Source organism: Copadichromis virginalis, linkage group LG12, assembly GCF_057382275.1.
Source record: "Copadichromis virginalis isolate Kocher_CV1m ecotype Utaka linkage group LG12, C_Virginalis_male_GT1.1, whole genome shotgun sequence".
Taxonomy (NCBI): Eukaryota; Metazoa; Chordata; class Actinopteri; order Cichliformes; family Cichlidae; genus Copadichromis; species Copadichromis virginalis.
Window position 1 is genome coordinate 37,028,812 of NC_140629.1, and position 19,463 is coordinate 37,048,274.

Genomic DNA, 19,463 nt, shown 5'->3' on the forward strand with positions numbered 1-19,463 from the left:
TGCATTGTTTTTGTTTTGTTTATAGTGGTTTTGTTGACATGCATGCGTCTTTATTGGTCTTAAAGACATTCATCGGAAGTTATCACAGGTAAATCTTTTTAATTTCGTACATTAAAGTGGGATGGTCCTCTAAGAGAACAGAAGAAAGCAATGTATGGTGTGTATTTACAATGCTTTAGGCAAACGTCAAACCATTGCATGATTATCTCTGATTAAATTCAGTCTCAGGACTTTCTGTTGTTAACACACTGAAAAACTAGATTTAAAAATTACATCCTGATTTTTATATTATATAAGTTTATATTTGAATATCTGCAGCTACTGTTGCTCATGCTTTCCTTAAATTGCGAACGCAGCTGTGCTTCCTGGTCTTTTATACGCAGGTCTCACTGACATAAATCTCACTCTCAGGCTACGTCCACACTGTGTTTTCAAACGAAAACGCATCGATTTCTCTCCGTTTTGGCCTCCCATCCACACTGAGACGGCGTTCTCCCCAAGGAAAAACGCAGCGTTTTGAAAACGCTCTCAAAAACGCATACATTTCAAAACGGAGCTGCCCCGTCGCAGTGTGGCCACTCGAAAACGCAGACTTTCTAAAATGATGACGCATTTTAGTCATTTGATGCAGTCATGTGACCAATTAAACAAAGATAGCGGAGGGCATTATACAGCAGTTGTTTTGATTGCTCTCAATTTTGAGAGCCCTAAATAATAAACATTAATATCAGTTTGTACATGCTCCAGATAGCTTTTCTTCAACTTCTTTAATTCTCACTCGCTTTTGCGCAGGACAGTAAGCATTTTGGGCCGTTTCAATGTGGACGGACAACTCTGGGTAAACGACTGAAAATGCTAGTGTGGACGAAAACACAGTTTTCAAATCTATCCGGGCCAGTGTGGACATAGCCTCAGTGGGACTCTTTTTAAATAAAGAATTAAATAATCATTAAAGTAATTAGCGGACAAGTAGTAATAAACATCTGAGACAAAACAGTTTCTGGTCTTTTTCCTGACATTGCAGGTTGTGTACTGTGAGATGTCCCAGATACTCATGACTCAGGGTTTTGTTGTGTATCATAACCAATAACAAAATGCTTGTGGTCGGAGATGAGCCGATAATTTGCTCCTGTTGCGATTATCTCAGTCAGGAATAATCTTGCAATCAGTGCTGCTCATCTGATATTACTTATTTGCACACCTCAAAGTCATCATGACAACTGCCTCAGTTTACTAGACTGCACATCGACTCATCAAGGGTTTAATGCCCTAAAATCTCTACTCTCTATTCATTTACCTGCTTTGCTGTATTTCTCCCATGTGTCCTTAAACAGACTGCTCTTTTCAGTCTCTTGGCCCCTTGCCTAAGCAAATGGATTTCTTCTTATAAAATCTGTCACCCTGTCCATTTCAGCCTCCACAACATCTTCTTGCCTGAAGTTAGATTTTTACGTCTGCTTCCTGAATCTTTGTGGCAAAGTAGCTTACCTCAAGATGACTCACAGGTAGCTTTTGCCTCAAACAGCAGGGCCATAAAGCATGCTGCACATCACAAATGATTTGGTTTTTCAGCTTGCAGAAAGTCTGCAAGAATGACTGCTTCCCAGTGTCTTAAAAAGGATCTCTTAAATAGGAGCCTAACCCACCATTTGATTCAGTTTTCTGTCTCATGGCTTTGTACTCATCTGCCTTGTTACAGGAAATCAATTTAATCGAGGCACGGCAGTTTGGAGTGACCATCAAGCTGACCTTAGCGCGCTGGGCAGACCAAAGCAAATCAATGAACAGCATCCAGCAGCCGTAAACGGCTTTGGCTCTTGTACTTGGCAGAATTTCTGTTTTGCTTCAATCTTGAAATGACAGCCTGGCTGCAGATACAGCTGCTGAGCAGCGACAGTCATGCATCCATTTTATTTTTATATGAATATGATAGTTATCCAGTATGACTGAAATTGTCGCAGGAAGTCAACGGGGGGTAAATTAAACTGCAACCATAACTGGTGATTTCTGAAAAAAACTGTTTGTTTTAGACTGTCAGGAATTTAATTTACTTAATTTTATTTATACAGCACAAAATCACAACAACAGTCACCTCAAAGTGCTTTATATTGTAAGGTAGACCCTACAATACATACAGAGAATAACCCAACAATAATATGACCCCATATGAGCAAGCACTTTGGCAACAGTGGGAAGGAAAAACTCCCTTTTAACAGGAAGAAACCACCAGCAGGACCAGGCTCAGGGTAGGCTTCCCTACCCCTTCAAAGGTCTATTTATTGCTTAAGACTTTTAAGTAGTTTACTCAAAAAAATGTTTGATTCCACCGCATTTCAGAAACATTTCGTAACCAGTCCACTCATCCTAGTCCTAGAAGCAATCAAAGCTGGAAGGAAAACGCTGCAGACGAATATTTTATGCATGTGATGGGTATAATCACAGGTTTAAGAGTTAAAGGCTTGCACATCTGCAGGTCTGTCTCAAACACCAACTTACCATGACTTGTGAACAAGACCATGAGACACTTAAGCTCTCCCAACCCAGAGGAATTAATTCAGTGTTTTATTATCTGGAAAATTGTAGTAATATGTCACTTTGTGGCATTTATAGAAACTCTAGTGAAAATGTGGGCTGCTTATCCGAACAGTCAAACTTTAGTCTCAAGAAACCTGTTGTACGATTTCGTAGAATCACCAGTAATTATCAGATTCTGGGCATTTTTGACACTGCCAATCCCGATTGAAGGAAAGACTAGAAAGAATAGACCCAACTAGTCTCATTTTGAATGCTGTTATTTTATTTGCAGTGTCACATTTACACTGAACACAGCTCTAACATAGCAGCTTGTCCTCTTGTCTTTAGCTCCCTGTTTTGTTCTGTTCTGAGCTTGTGGGATGACCTCATCCACTCCTTCCAATCTGATAATGTGTGCTACATTAACACACTGTTGCGACCACATATAAGCAAACACTTTGCTTCAGTCTGTTTATGTTCTCTTTGCCAGACCGGGGCTTGCTGTCTTCTGTTTACTGTCCTCACAAGGACACACAGATGTAACCGTCATTAATCAGATACACTTATGTAGCACTCCCCTCATTAAAACACAACTTCCGATTGTAGTGAGTATGTGGTCTTTTGTCCTGAGGTGACTTTCATAACAAGTGCACCATTGTAGAGCTTTCATTCCTCTCTGTGGTCAGTGGACTTTGATGCCCGCCACTCAGTGACTCAGCAAACCCCTGGTAATCAGACCAAAGGCTGCCCCATCACAGCACACACTGGCACATCTGTCTTCATTGGCACACTGTATCCCTAAACTTCAATTTTCCACTTTCTGTTGGAAATCCACTGTGGTTTAAAAGGAAAATGGCGTGATTTAGTCCGAATTAGATCCAGTTGGAGTTCAGACCATGCAGGCCAAATAAGCTTATCCTTAACCTGTTAGCTGCTGGTTAATCAGCATTTTGGAGTCCTTTTCAGAATACTTCATTATACACAGTCTGTAATTGCTGTTTTACACAAGGGAATCAAGAAATGTCATCCGTTTGGGGAGATTTTGGTTTGTTACCTTCACTTTTCAACCCTTGAAGTTCTTGTTTGGCATGTGCACGTGTCTTTGTTGCCTGGCCACCAGTCTGGATGAACTGTTGATAACCATCCACGAGTGACATGGATGGTTTATATATAAAAAAAAAAAAAGAAGTTTAAATGCACTTATCATCATGTTGGAACGTGAGCCATTTTCCATTACGAGACTCAATACAGAATCTTAAGTGAGAAGTTTTATACATAGAGTGCCTCCGTCTGAAGCCTCATGTTATCCTGTACAATAACTTCCATACAAGAGAAAGTTTCGAAGCAGCTGATGTAAAGATAACTTATCATTCCGTCTTCTTACAGGAGGCTTCTCTGTGGTGTTTCTGGCTCGTACGCACAGCGGTGTACGCTGTGCTCTCAAAAGGATGTACGTCAACAATGTCCCGGACCTGAATGTCTACAAGAGAGAGATCACTATCATGGTGAGAGCAGCATCAGTGTTCCTTCATTTCAACTACACTTAAAGCCTTTGTGCTTATCTTTATTGCTAAAGTGTTTCAGTAACATTGTGGAAATTTAGATAATTACTTTTACTTTATCGTCATATGACAGTGGAGTAAGTTGTGTGCCCATTGTAAGTGCTTTTTCAATAGTTTTACAAAATTTGCTACCAATGTCCGTCATCCTCTCCTACAACTTTGGTGTGATGAGGATGATATGCAGCTCTGTGGGTCATTTATTAGATTTATCATGAGGTTATGCGTCTTGCTCTTGGTCTTCTATTACTGGTATTGTTGCTCCTGCCGCACCTGGTCTATTACTTATTAAACCTTATTCAGGTTTGTATAAATGAGCAGCATCAGCATTTCATAAACGGTAAAAAAGGAAAACGATAAATACATTTGAGACTTTTGTTTTGAAAGTCTGAACCTTTTATGTCCAGGTATATTTTCTACAGCTCACGTGCAGTGTTCATTTAGAGCCTTTGACACAATTCTGAGAACCCTGTTAACTTCCTGTAACTCATTAGAGGCTTTTATTTTGAAAATGTCATTATAGTGCCAAAAGTTTGTATTGCTGCATTTTTAACCTTTTTCTGGTCTCAGTTTGAGTTTAAAAAAGGAGTTTTAATGAATGATTTATTTTATTTTATTTTATTTTATTTTATTTTATTTTATTGTATTTTATTTTATTTTTTTAAATACTTCAGTCACGGGCAAGCTGGGTTGCTCACCTGGTTGAGTGGGCAACCCATATGCCAAAAGGCTGCAGGGTCCTGGGTTTGAGTCCACCCATAACCATTTCACATATGCAACTCCCTTCACTCTTTTCCTGCTTTCATGTTATTCTCCTCTGTCCTAATGAAGAACAGCTCACTATGAGCTGTTTAGTCAGCTTTGTGTGTCAATTCTTTTTCATCAACTGGAACAATGTGTCACACACACACACAGCTGACCTTAAACTCTGACACAGTTCAGGTCTGTCAGGACACGACTGTAGGTGTGTCGGTTTCCAAGAAATGCTGCAGTTTCTCTCCTCGTGCTGCCCTTTGGGAACCAGCAGATGTGCTCTGATGCATTAATAATACAAGAATAAATAAAGTTAAGATTAAGGCTACATCCACACGTACACGGATATTTTTGAAAGCGGAGATTTTCCATTTTCGTTTTAAAAAAAAATCCCGTCCACACGTGAACGCAAAAATGAAGGAAAACACTGCTAGGAACATGCCAAAGTAACAGGTGGTGATATATTCCCAACCGTGTAGGAATGTTGGCCAATCAGAAGTCTAGAAGCCTCGGTGGGAAATAGTAAACAAAGCTGGGGCATAGAAGCAGAACAGAGTCGTATGTGAGGAGGGACAGTAACTGTGTGTGTATATGTAAGCATTTAAACACTGCAGAGAGTACAAGTAACAGTAATGTAGAAATTCATTTCACCGAAACAATAACGTGGCGCACAGTGTGACGTCAAAAAAGGCGCACACCTTTGACGCTGCGTTTTCTCCGTTTTCCTCGTCCACACGTAAATGCAAAAACTGAGTTTTCGAAAATATCCGTAAATCTCAGTTTTCAGTGACCGAAAACGCCGTTTACGTGTGGACGAAAGGTGCAAACGCATAGAAAAATCTGCGTTTTAAAAAATACCCGGCTACGTGTGGACGTAGCCTTACAGAGTTAAGAGATGAGCATGGTGTAAGAGCATGAGTTATCAAGTGAAAAACCAAAACAAACAGAGCTCGCCTCTGAAGCAGCTGAATTGCACTCACACCTGTGTTTTTCTTCCAATCATACTTGGAAAAGCCAGCAGTTACAAATATTTACGAAAAACATTTTAATAATTCAGAAGATGTTTTAATTCTAGGAGAATTTATTTTATTGTATGGATGAATTAAAAAACAAACAAACAATTGCAGTGTGTAAGATTTTATGCAGTGTTTGGCTCATCGGTGACTCGTCTCTGATTAACATGACGGGAGTCTTTAAAGCAGTTTGCAGCACATTATTTCAGACTGTGGTTTTCATGCTTCTACATTCAATAGCTGGGTGAACCATAACTGAAGCAATATAGGAGCAACACTACACATGTCTAAACATGAACCAGCACTCACTAAAAAGAAGGAAAAGAAAAGTTTGTGTCCAGTCTGACGATCCTTTTATCACATCAGTTGATTCTTTGTGTTGCTGTTTGATATGATACGTGTTTGATATTTCTTTCTGTCACGCTCTTCCCCCGTTTTCTTCCTCTTTGCAGAAAGAGCTGTCGGGCCATAAGAACATCGTTGGTTACCTGGACTCTACGATCAGTCCTGCGTCAGACAGCGTGTGGGAGGTCCTGATCCTTATGGAGTACTGTAAAGGTACAACCTGTCCCTGTAAATATAAACATGTTCTGACAGGCCTCATAGTTCTGCTTTATGCATGTAGTCGTTTCTATTTTTTAAAAAGCACTTCTGGTTTTTATTTTGGTTTGAGTTCTGTTTTTGTTTAGGTTGGGGGAAAAAAATAAACACAAAAGGACAAGCAATGAATAATCTGCTAACTAGGTGATAATAAGCTGGCTGGCTTACTGTTGGGTTAGTGCGGTAGGACTCCAGTATTGGTTGCCAAAGCAACCAATGTGGTGGGTTTTTTTTCTCTGCAATTTTTCCCCCCCAGAAAGCCTTGTCTTTTCAAACTGTTGCAACATCTCCCTCTATATTTGTTAATCTGTTCTGTACTGATATATCATTAAAACTGTAAAAAATTGAGACTTACTCGACCAGCTGATGCAACACAATGGCCCACAGATAGGACGCCACTTTTGTCATATGGCACGGTTTGGCAGAGCAAGAACAACAAGCACAATGGCTCCATTAATCAGCACAAACTTCACCAGTTAAGCAAATTTAGGATAAAGTCCAAGAGGCAGAGGAATAAACGTGTAAGGAAAAAGTAAAAATGTGCAGCATTTTGTTTGCTTTCTGCATCGTCTTGCATTGGTACTATTTAAGTTTTTAAAGCTAAACGATTAATTGAGTTTCGTCTTCTGAATAATTATAAAAACAAAATAACTGAAATAAGACCGGTCTCTTCCATTTATTTTTGCTTTGAGACTCTCATTTCTGTTTTCTAACTTTTTAAATATTTGGTTATAAATGAAGTGCTTGCCTTACAGCACTGTGCTTTTAGTACTTATAAAGCTCTGAGTCGTCATTTTGCCCCCATCTGTTCTCATGGTAAGGCGGGCTTGCGTGATCATTTTGTTACCATTGTGTAAAATTGGCTTCATAGACAAAAGAAACCCACCCGGGAGTCATGATGGCCATTACCGATGTCTACCAGGCAACCCTTTGTGCCCAGCAGCATTTGCCTCTTTCTTTTTTCCTTTAATGCAAGCATCATAAGTTAAAGAATTGTGTTGAGTAATTGAGATTAAAGTGTGATTATTATTTTAGCACCCCTGGCCTCTATATTGATCATGCACTGCCCTTTAAAGCAGTTTTGCCCTCATCAGAATAAGTTTACATGCAAACAGTACAGTAGTTACTGAGAATAGCTGATAATAGTTTTTATGGTCAAACATGCTGTATGTATTGTTTTGATCTGTTTTCACTCCTAAAGCGGTCTCTCCAACCCCTTTATTCTCTCTCTGCAGCGGGGCAGGTAGTGAAGCAAATGAACCAGCGGTTAAACGTGGGCTTCAGCGAGGCTGAGGTCCTCCACATCTTCTGTGACACGTGTGAGGCCGTGGCCCGCTTGCACCAATGCAAAACGCCCATCATCCACAGAGACCTTAAGGTGAGGCCGGTATTTTTGTACTTTTCCATCCCCTCCTCTGTTTCATGAAAGAAGCTTAAATGATGGACAGATGGGTTGGTGACAGTTACACTTGTGCAGCGTAAAACATAGAAAGGTAAATGTACATTAACGAATTTCAAAGGGCTCAATCACCCCACAGAAGAAAACAAAAAAACCCAAAAAAACTAACGTGTTATTTTGTATTTTTAAAAAGCGCGGCCTGACTGCAAAAATCACACTTACACAGATGTTCATCCACACAAATGAAGAAAAGAAAGACCACTTGAGCTTTAGTGAAGTTAATAGGATAAGGCAACCAGGTAAGATAAACCAACAGTTTAGTTGGTGAAATATTAAAATATAACTTTTGTTTAAATGCGATGTCTACACATTATTACAGTTTGAAATCTGAAACTGTTAAACAGTGTCGGATTTGTTAAATGATTAACTTTACGGTTAAAGAAAAGTGTGTCACCTGCAAACTGTAAACCCTTTCCTGGAGACGTGTGTGTGTGTGTGCAGCAGACGCATACAGAATGAGTAACTCTGGTTTGCAGTTTAAGCAGGTTTCTATTTAATTAAATATCAGATGTTATTTATAAGTGAACTAAATTTGCGTGGTCAGCAGGAGGAATGCTTTAGTTTTACTTCACCCCTCATTCTCACTCCTCTGCTTCCTCTTACGTGTCGCTGCTTCCTTTGCCAGCTCGTTCACTTACTTCCGCTCCTTCCTCTCGTCCGATAACCCCGTTTGTTGCTCATCTATGACCTTTTCCGGATTGTTCCAGAGCTCCAAAGTTAAATCTTCCTGGCCAACTTTAACCCACTTTAATTTTTAGATTTCTAATTCAAAGGGTGGCTAAAAGCCAGATTTGCCCTCATTTGCTGATGCCTGGAGACTGGTGGTAATTTCCCACCCTAGTTGAATCCTCCTCAGTGGCCCCATCAGTGCACTGCTGTACTCAGTCCAGTTGGACAAGCCTCTAAACAGTGCAGTCCCTTCAGCTCCACAGGCTGGTCCTCTGTTCGCTGTCTATCTGTTCAGCCTACACGGCTTACATAACGTTGCAGGGACACAAAAGACTGCGGAGGCCCAGTCACGCAGTGCCAGGGGAAGTGAGAGTGCAAAAAAGGCCCTTAACCCTGAGCTGTCAACAGATTGAGGCACTCACTGTTTCTTTCATTAGCTCAGGTTTTCCTTGGACAGTTTAAAGTCTTTTTGGTCTCATCTTTTCTGCCACATCTCCCACAAACACATCACTGGTTTCCTCCTTTCAGATGTTTAATTTTAAAATCTTATTCCTGGTTGCTTTTCATTTCTTTCTGCCTCAGAAGGTAGAAATATTAACTGAAAAATGAGGCATTAAACCCACACAAAGCTGGCTTGCTCAGTTCAGCTGAAACATCAGTGTTAGATCAGGTTTTGTGAGGATGGAATCTCTGTATAATGTAATAGGAGTCGACGAGCCACCGTTTGGTTGTTTGCTCATCTGTCTATCACAGCTGATGTGATTTTAGTGGAATACTTCATACTAGTCTGACTTTCCAAATAAATTCAGAGTGCCAGGAAGCAGTGTCTGTGTTTTTAAGGTTTTTCATTAAACACACACTAATGAGATCTTTTCAAAATTACATCCAATTGTTTATTAAAAACTAACCATAGTATTAAACTTAAAAAAAAGGCTGATGAAGTTATAGGAGAGAGTTGTTGAAGCTAGGTTAAGGAGAGAGGTGAGGGTCAGGGAAGCACCTTTATGACTTCATACTGAGCAGTCATAATGTGATATTTGCTTCGATGGTGCTGATTGAGAATCCCAGAGGGAGTTACACTTGGATCTAGAGAAAGGACATGAAGGTCCCAAAACAGGAGCTGTGGTGCATTTAGGAAGTCGGGAGTGGTGATGTATGCGAGTGGTGCAGGAGACAAGTATGAGACAGCGAGACAGTGGTGAGGTGTGCTTCAGGAGTGACTGTTGGGTTCAAGGTTGGGGTCTGATTGCATCAGGGATCAGCTCTGAGCCTCTCGCTGTTTGCAGTGGCAGATTGGTTTCTCTATAGACTGTTTACACACAGCGTTGCGATCTGCGCGTCCAAGTGATCCTGGAGAGGTGGAGATATGCACTGAAGGGAAGAGGAATGAAAGTCGGTATAAGAAAAACAGATATGAACTGTCAGTCTTTGTTTTTGACTCTAAAACTCATACCTTTAAGACCTGAGGCTTATGGGTTTTTTTTTAGGTCACATGATGACTCTCTAAACACATTAAAAATGTGAAATTATTGGTGTTAACCTCATTCCAGCTTCTTTCATGGTTAAAACATTTTGGACAACAGCTGCACAAACTGCGTCAGAAGCGAATTGTCTTGGTTGTCCTCTTGGCCTTCTTTGTCTTCTTCATTTTCCTCTTGACCTTGACCATCTCGACATTTCTGATGTCTTTTGACCCCTGCGTGTTAGGATGCATTGTTCCAGACCACATGCAAACAATGGCCAGTGAGGTGTCGTTGTGTTTAGTGTGTCACTAAGGCAGTGGCTTTGTGTTTACACCTGGGGAACGGTGTGCTCTCCCCAATGTGGAAAAGTATGACTTGGGTATAGCGTATTAACGAATGGTTGGACTGTGTAATTGCAGATAAGATTTGATGACTTCAAAAAACAGCCCCTCATTAGTTATGATTTACCAACATTTGGACCAGACCTGAAAGCTATGTTCAGCAAAAGCCAGCAGTTGAAATCTAAAGCATCCATAAGTGAGGTATAAACCGTCAAAGTGAGGAGTGACAAATTATGAAATTAAAACATTAAACGTTGTACTAAGACTGCAGCTGAGAGGCTCTGAAAACATTAGAGACTTCTACTTACCTGTGCACACTAACACATTAGAATTATTGTCTTCTTCTGCTGTTGTTTTCCCCCCCTCGCTAGGTGCATCTGTGCTGTGCTGTGTAGGGTTTTCATTAATTTTTCCAATAGTTTTTATTTCCATTATGTCATTTTTCTCCTGAAAACATTCCAAACCCTGCTGTGTTTCTTTTTTGCCAGGTTGAGAATATCCTGCTGAATGACCAAGGAAATTATGTGCTGTGCGACTTTGGCAGCGCCACTCACAGAGTTTTACTGCCACAGAAGGACGGCGTGGCTGCTGTGGAGGACGAGATTAAGAAGTAAGGGTTTTTAGGGCCTGAACATAGCCAGTTGTTTGATGTTTGTCAATGTTTTTAAAAATGTGTCCTGTAAGGGAAGAGCTGTTAAACGCCACCAGCAACCCCATAAAGTCTCTATATTAGGACTTTTTTTTCTTTCCTTTTGCCATTTTAAAAAGTCAAATATTTTCTTTTTCTGAGTCGATATGAAACGATAAGATTGGTCTGATGAATAATCAGGGACTGCTTCACACTGAGAGGTAGACTGAGTGGAATATAATACTTGTTAATATGTTCATGACAGTTTGTTTTTGTGGCTGGTGGATTCAAATTAATTACTTTTCATTGTTAATAATAATTTTTCTTGTAGTAAAACTGATGAGATTAAGGAATCTATTCTGTGAGAAAATGTCCCGGGCTAAGATGGGCAGCATTAAGTATAACAAGAGTAAAATGTAAAAATGCTTAAATGTCATTATCTATCATAGATGATGATGATGATGATAAAAACAAAACGGATAACCATAAAAGAGAATCATGGCCTTATATTTGTTGTTTTGGTTAAAAAAAAAAAATATGGAGGAAAAAAAACAAACTAATATAAGTCACAAAGTGAAAACATTGTTGGATGTAGACTGTGTGCGTGTGGGCATGCGTGTTTACGAGCCTTTAAAGATCGTTGCTGATAATCAAATCTTGAATTCAGAGGAAATGTGAGGCACATAAACAAGGTCAGTTTGCACTATGTGGCAGTTTCTTGGCAGTTTTTGCCTCGTTATCTTTCTTAGTTTTTTTTTTTTTTTTTTAATAATTTCCAGTGCAGAGAGAGGTGCTGCCATCTGTGGTAGGTGGCTGCGTAATGGCCCAGAACCAACAGATATCAGAGATTATGCCCAGTAATGGGATGTGATTATGTAGGCACTTCTTGCCCCATGCACATTTGTATGGCAGGGATCTGCAGTCTTAGATGTGATTCTGTTTGTATAGTGTCAAATCACAGAAGCCTGTTCAGCATTGGCCTGTTCAATTTCACCCGTTTATAGCTGCAATAAAGTCCAGTATGTGTGGTTGTTATCAGTAATAGGACGATGTGTAAATCTGCCCAGTCATACGGAAATGGGCTTTAGATCTACGCTGACTCAGCTGGTTTTCCATCGAACATTTCAAAGCCGGACTTGCTCAAAATGCAACCAGCTGTTTTGAATGTTATCAGACAGATTCTGAAGAGGAAACTAAATGAAATGTTTGTTCTTCTATTGCAGTAAATGAGGAACTCTCTGACCTGCAGTCGCTTTTTTTTCTTCTGTGCATCAATAAACAGAAGCAGACAAAGTCATGAAAGCATTGAAAGCTTGTATTTATGTGAAAGTGCAAAACGATACACATAAAAGTTTGAATCTGAATTTGAATTATAACTTTGGCCAGTGACTAAAAAAACAAAAAACTGGTTTGTGTGTACTATGTTTGGATATCTTTGAGTACAGAAAATTGGAGTGCTACTATACTTGTGGGGACCAACAGTCACTTATGGGGACAAATCCTGGTCCCCATGAGTTTGTAGGCATTTTTGAGGCTCAAAATGTGGTTTTAGCGTCAGGGTTACAGTTAGGCTATGGTTAAGGTTAGACATTCATTTTTGATGGTTGCAGCAAGTGGCTAGGGAAAGCATTATGTCAATTAGATGTCCTCACTGAGATATGAAAGTGTGTGTGTGTGTGTGTGTGTGTGTGTGTGTGAGTGAAATCAAGCACACCCTTCTTTTGCAGTGATGTGCTTTTGCTTTGCACTAGAAGTTGTTTGTAGCGATGAATCAGAAGAGAAAAGGTCATTTGAATGTGAAGTTCCCCTTGACTTTATCAGGCCCCTTATTGAGCCTGTTGTTTAGCTGCTTAGCTACATCTTTTGTTTTGGTTCACTGTTAGAGCCAAACATGTTGTTATGAAACCTAAAAATCCTCTCCTGTCCTACCTGGTCAGTGTTAAAACAGCTGAATAAAATAGTTTGATTCTAGCTACTACACATAGTGGCGTGTTTGAGGACGTCAAAAACGAATAGATGTCTACTTGCCTGTTGCCTAGTAGCAAAATCAGAAAACATACAAAGAGTCTTTTCAGTTATTTCAGATTAATGATGACCTGAAATATATTAGGTATTTTAATTTTGTGACTTCAACAGCCAGCAAAAACATCAGGCAAAGCCAGCTCAAACTGTACCAAACACACCTATTCAAGCTGCAGATTTCACACAGGAGTCGTCCCTGGATATGTTCCAGCACCTCCTCCACCCCAGCATCCACCTGTAGGCTCCAGGGGATGTTTAGTAATCACTCCCCAATTTTCTGTGTGTAATACAGAGCCTAGTTGCCAAGCTCTTAACTGTATTCTGTTGTAATCACTCATTTTAAACATCAGTTGAGTGACTGAAATACACTTCATTTAAAAACAAAACTACAAATACTGAAAATGTGTTAGAGTAGAAATGTAAATCAGCAGTGAATGACGGGGAGAAAGTTCCTAGCAGTGCTGGATTTTTGAACAGGACATACTTTCATCTATTACTTCCTGTTGTTGTGTTGTACAGGTACACAACCCTTTCTTACCGCGCGCCGGAGATGATTAACTTGTATGCAGGAAAAGCCATCACCACTAAGGCTGATATATGGGTAAGGTCCTTCCCTGTTTGTATGTATGCTGTCTGTGTGTGTTACGCAGGCTGCAGGGCTGGTTTGGCCTGGCAGTACTCTGCCCCGACAGGTTCCTCCTCTCTCTTTCTCTCCCAGCTATTTGCCTCCACCAGCTCTCCAGCAGCGTTTTTCCTTCATAAAACATTGAGCAACATCAGTCACAACAAAGCTAGTTGTTCTTCCCTCTCTGCTCCCCGTCCTTTTTCATTTTGGGTCCATATGTGATTATTAGACTCAGTTAAGGGCCTTGATAGGCTTGTGTGAAATGGGCCTCTGCTGTTTTGAAAGAAAGAGGCAGAGAAGCAGAAACAAGTGTTTGGACAGGAGCCATTATTGAGGAATTGTGTACGTTAATGACGTAAAACAGCCAAGGATGTGGCTGATAATGGGACAACTAGTGTTTTATTTCTTAGAATGTTTAGTAAGCATCTTATTTTGTTTGAAACATTTAAAAAAGACCTAAAATTATTAGTAGATTGGAAGAAGCTATGGTGTCAAATCTAGTCAAATCAGAAACTTTCACAAAGAATTAAAGGCCCCACACTCTTGACCCCATGCCATTTGCCTACTCCATGCTACGTTAGATCTCTGGCTAGTTGTTGCCAACGCATAAATGCAAAGTGTCATTAAACTGAATCGAACAGATGGGCCTGTAGATGAGCCCATTGTCACAGATACCTGATCAGGGTTATTGAGTCGGGCTCGGACTGATATCTGATCCAAATGTCAGATTTATGCATCAATATCGTACATCAGTAATAAAGTGATGATGATTTTTGTCATTATCAAGCTGCTCCAGATGATGAGATTAAGGTCGATCCTTTTACTTTGCATGTCTATAAAATACTTCTTTAATGCTTCCTCTATGAATACATAGTCAGTCAGTAGTAAGACAGCACGGCTCAGCACAGCCTGATGAAAGTGGCTTCAGTCTGTTAGAGCTATTCAGTCTCTGGTCGAAGGAAAATGCCTACTGTAGGAGTCCAAAAAACCCCCAGCTTCCTGTCAACTACCCCATGTGCTGTCACTTCCTGTTTTTGAGCCATGTGCCTGACGGTGAGCTGTGCCTCACACACATTTCTTAAGCGTTTATTCCTACTTTGTGGGGTTGTTTGGTGGTCACGCTGGCTCACTTAGATTAAGAGCATCAGCCTGGATTAGCTTGTTAAGGAGAGTGGTGCAGACTATCATCAGATGGAGCGCTTAAAGGGAAACCGTTCCCTAATGGGGCGGCTAATTCCAAAGTCTCTTTCATCCCAAACTGCATGGTCAGCAGATATGCTGGATACTGGAGCCAAATGTAGCTTAAGCTGAATATATGTTTTAGTTCAGAGCACTTTTGCATGCCGGTTTGTTTGGACAGCCATACTGCCTGCAGAGCAGACTCTGGGCCTGATTTTGTAAACACAGTTTTTTAGCATGTGACATGAATAAAAATATTTTTTTCTAATAAGGACCTGTGCACCTCTGTAGGAAGAGAAAGGAAGCATCATTTCGAGGGCCAGGGCATGGTTTCTTGATCTATTCAGTGATTGTAGAATCCCATTTTTCTTTTCTTTTAATGTGATGAATACCAATGAGCACCATTGATAATTCTCCTGCACACATCATCTTAGACTTCTTACAAAGACTTCTTGTATCCTTTAATGGTAATCTTGATTTGTTTTCTATTTAAGCCTATCAGTCAATTTTATCACATGCCACCAAATTACTGAAAACATCTTAAAGATAATTTCAGTGGTTCAGTAATTCAGGAAACATGCATTTAAAGTTTATCACTGTTGTTTGTATCGTCATTGTCTCAGGGCAAGGAGGAAAGCACCCAGGTTCTGATGGGTATTTTGGGTACTTACAGAGTTTTGCTTTAAATCCTTTGGGCTGTTCAGGCTTAGTTGAACAAACCTAGTATTTCTTCAGTTATAAACAAAATGTGTCTGCATCAAAAATGATGTTTAATGAGATATTGTTATTATTATTATCAATATTAGCTGCTTTATTTTGGGAGAAAATGAGGTGGTGTTTGAATTGAAGACATGGATACACTCCTCACGCTGGGTGTTTTGGGTTTTGCGATAGAATACACACTAACAAAACTTGGGTATGATGTTGGCACTGGGGCTGAGTCTCTAGCAGTGCCCATCCTCAAAGTAACTGGATACAGGTGTTTGACCAGATTGTTTGTTTTCTCCACAGGCACTTGGATGCTTGTTGTACAAGCTGTGTTTCTTCGCACTTCCATTTGGGGAGAGTCAAGTCGCCATATGTGATGGAACCTTTATCGTTCCAGATAACTCCAAATTCTCCTTCAAGTTGCACTGTTTAATCAGTAAGTTGGAGTTTAACGTGTCACACGGAGCAGCTGAATACAGCTTTGTAGTTATTAATAACTATCCAGAATAACTTTCGTTTGTTTTGTTTTTTCCTGTGGTGTCTTTTTTGATTCAGTAGTTATTTAACATCATTTTGTCAACGAGCAAAATATTCTGTCTGCAATTTGTCTCCCACATTTGCAGATTATCAAAGATGTGAAAAAAATGTTGTTTAAATTGGAAATCGTCTCCCGCTTTATGGAGCTTGACTTTAGGCTTGACCGTAACAAATGTTACTTTGATGTAATTTCACAGATAAATATAAGAAATACAAAGCCATGTTACAGTCTCCACCTTTTTAGTGTGGTTTCTTCTCCGCTGTTGTCACCCACAGAGTGATCTCTTTCAGTCTTTTTTTTTTATTTTTTTTAATGCATTTACCCAACTCAAGCCTGTTTGAACCAGTCGAGGACGTCAGTCACGACAGCTTTGTTTGTGCTCAAGTTATTTCACTTCCCCAAATGTATCCTGTGGCGGAGCTTCCTTTTTAAAACACTTGACAAACAGCTCCACCAAGTGGTCAAGGGAAGACGATACATGCCAAATACATGTTGTTCTGCACCAGAGTTGATATAGTTAAACTTTTTTAAATGTATTTTTTTAATATAAATATATTTTTAATTTAGCTTTAATTACTTTGCAGAGTGGGTTTGCTGGTTACTGTTTCATTGTTCTGGATTAAAAATATTTAGTTTTAAAAGAAAAGATTTCTCTTAATTATTATAATGTCAGGGTCAAGAATTAGGAATTTAGACGAGATTTGATTTGATTTTGATTTTATTGATTAGCATTCAATTATCTCAATGAATACAGAACAAAGATCTACCACAAAGCAAGAAAGCATGAGACAAGGCTAATCAAAAGGTATTGGCTGAAGCATTTGCTTATTACGCCAACCCTTTTAACGAAAGATCTTTTTGCATGCAGCTCCTGTACACAGGGCTCGAAGCAAAGAATAAAAGAAAGCAAAAACAAAACAAAAAAAAACTTTCCACCTTAGATAAGTAACTACATCAAAGCAAAACAATCAAGAGGACAAGATATTACAGCAGCTCAATAGTGTAGTGGTTTACACAATTGCCCAACAAGCAAAAGGTCAGTGAACAAATGCATGAAAGTGGTTTCAAATAGTTTCTTTTTTCAACTGTCTACTTTTTACTTTTGTTTCAAGTAACTGAAACTTCCTTTTAATTAACTGTAGAAATCTTGCTCTTGTAGTGTATAAAGTGATCTTTAATCTTCTTCAGGATATATGCTCGAACCAGACCAGGAGAAGAGACCTGACATTTACCAAGTGTCCTATTTTGCCTTCAAATTAGCTGGAAAAGACTGTCCAGTGCCAAATCTCTTCGTAAGTCACAGGCATAAAACAGTCAGCATGTCTTTAGCCTTTCCTCACTGGCTTATTAAAATGAACCTCCCTGCTGTTTATCTAGAACTCTCCCATCCCGACGTCACTCCCTGAGCCTCTGACAGCCAGCGAGGTCGCTGCTAAGAAGAGCTTGACGAAAGCCAGGTGCTGCTCACCGACAGTTTTATTATGTATAAACTGAAAATGGAAATGATGGATTACTTTAATCTTATGTATTCATTTTTTATTTTATTGTTGTTTTTTTGTTTTTTTTACCTCTTGAGATCACAGCCTGTCAGCTGTTACAAACGCACATAGTACAGTTCTTCCTGCACATGCTGAGGGACACTTTTGCTTCCTCCTTTACAGGATCACAGACTCTGTGGGCCCAACGGAAACATCGATAGCTCCCAGACAGCGGCCAAAGGCTGCAAACAGTAATGTCCTGCCTCTCACTAACACTGTCACCCCTGTCAAGATGACCGTGCCTTCAGCACCCGTCAGCAACGGCCAGAAAGGTTTGTTAAACATCAGTAGGATGGATTTTTATATCTAAGAAAATGTCTTAAAGGAGTTTGTTAAAAGTCTTTATTTTGACTAAATACAGTACAGACTATATACACATATTATTTTCAAACAAACCAAAACACATTTCTTAAAATTACTGAAAATTATTTATGATTATTTATTTATGCATAAATTCCCGAACTAAATATCTTCCAAATGAGGATAATGCTGCAATGTTTTGCTCATTGCCTGCATCCTCATCTGTGGATGTAGGCAGAATGTTGATTGACTGGTAAATCAGCAACCGGCTCAGCTCTCGTCACCATGTGATATCTGAATATATAAACCCCTCGATATCCTGAATTTAGATTTACTTGTTATTTCCTTTTCTGGAGTCTAAAGAACAAACACTGTTCATCTGTACCTCTCAGCTCCCACTCCTGGCTCTGGGCAACCATCCATACAGTCTCAGCCTCAGCAACAGCCTCAGCCACAGGCCAGCAGTCAACAACACAGAGTCCTGCAGCAGCTACAACCTGGTGATTTGCGTCTGCAGCAGCTACAACAGCATCACCACCACCAGGCAGTGCAGCAACAACATGCAAATGCACATCAACTCCAATACCTCCAGGTACGTCACACCATGATCCCAGTTATTACGCATCAGTCATTTTTAAGCCATCACTTGGAGGCAATGTTTTCCAAACTTTTTTTTTTATTTTATTTTGACTTCAGTACCAACAGGCTGTGCAGCAGTCGCTTCAGCTTCAGCAGCAGCAGCAGCAACAGGCCATGCTCCAGCAACAGCAGCAGCAACAGGCCATGCTTCAGCAGCAGCAACAACAGGCCATGCTCCAACAGCAGCAGCAGCAGCAGCAGATGATGTATCAGCAGCAGGTTGCTCAGGCTCAGTACGCCGCCATGGTGAGTCCTTTCAGAGGTCTAGATGTGACGCCAAAACCCCCAGTGATGCAATAAGATACCCTAAACTTTGGTGACTGCATTCGTTATGTTTAAAAAGGACGTTTGGTTTAATTCAACATCATCTTTGTTTTGCGCACCTGTGGACCACTTCCAGTGCTCATGCAGTTTCTCCTGCTGAAGAGAGCTGGGTCTGCAGCCAAGACCCAGACACCAAACAGCAGAAATGGCTCCCAGTCTATCTACCTGTAGTCATGTAGCTCCAATGCTCAATATTTAAAAATCAAGAAGGTAATACTTGACTTGGACAGATCTCAATTTCAAATTCTCAGTTTGTTCTGGCCATATCAACAAACATGTGGCCCCTTTTTGGCCTTGTGCGGCTTGGCTTATGTGGAGTCTGCTCTTGAATCGACAGCCATCAAATTGAATTTGCTTTTTGTTCAAGCGACTGGAAAAAAAAAACGTGACAGCATTTCAGAGCAGAAGACTTTATCCAAAACTGCAGTAAATAGTTTGAGCAAATGACAGCGAAACACATGGAGACACAGCGTGAAATAACACGGAGCTGAATATTTCATTTAATGTCATAATGGCCTAAATTTGCTCTCTGTTCCAAACACTGGCAGCCAGTCCTCCTCCCTCGAATCTCCTCACGTCTGTGCCAAGCAG

General features: G+C 40.1%; 1 protein-coding gene across 1 annotated transcript in view; it reads left to right on the forward strand.

The window, feature by feature from the left end:
- The window catches only part of bmp2k (BMP2 inducible kinase), a 56,800-nt gene that overhangs the window by 22,557 nt on the left and 14,780 nt on the right, over positions 1-19,463 (forward strand). The window contains exons 2-12 of the mRNA XM_085476388.1: positions 3,901-4,019; positions 6,292-6,397; positions 7,675-7,817; positions 10,860-10,981; positions 13,541-13,622; positions 15,837-15,969; positions 17,260-17,363; positions 17,449-17,528; positions 17,733-17,881; positions 18,302-18,501; positions 18,606-18,794. Of these exons, the coding sequence (XP_085332514.1) occupies positions 3,901-4,019; positions 6,292-6,397; positions 7,675-7,817; positions 10,860-10,981; positions 13,541-13,622; positions 15,837-15,969; positions 17,260-17,363; positions 17,449-17,528; positions 17,733-17,881; positions 18,302-18,501; positions 18,606-18,794 (1,427 nt within the window). The remainder of the gene's footprint in view (positions 1-3,900; positions 4,020-6,291; positions 6,398-7,674; positions 7,818-10,859; positions 10,982-13,540; positions 13,623-15,836; positions 15,970-17,259; positions 17,364-17,448; positions 17,529-17,732; positions 17,882-18,301; positions 18,502-18,605; positions 18,795-19,463) is intronic.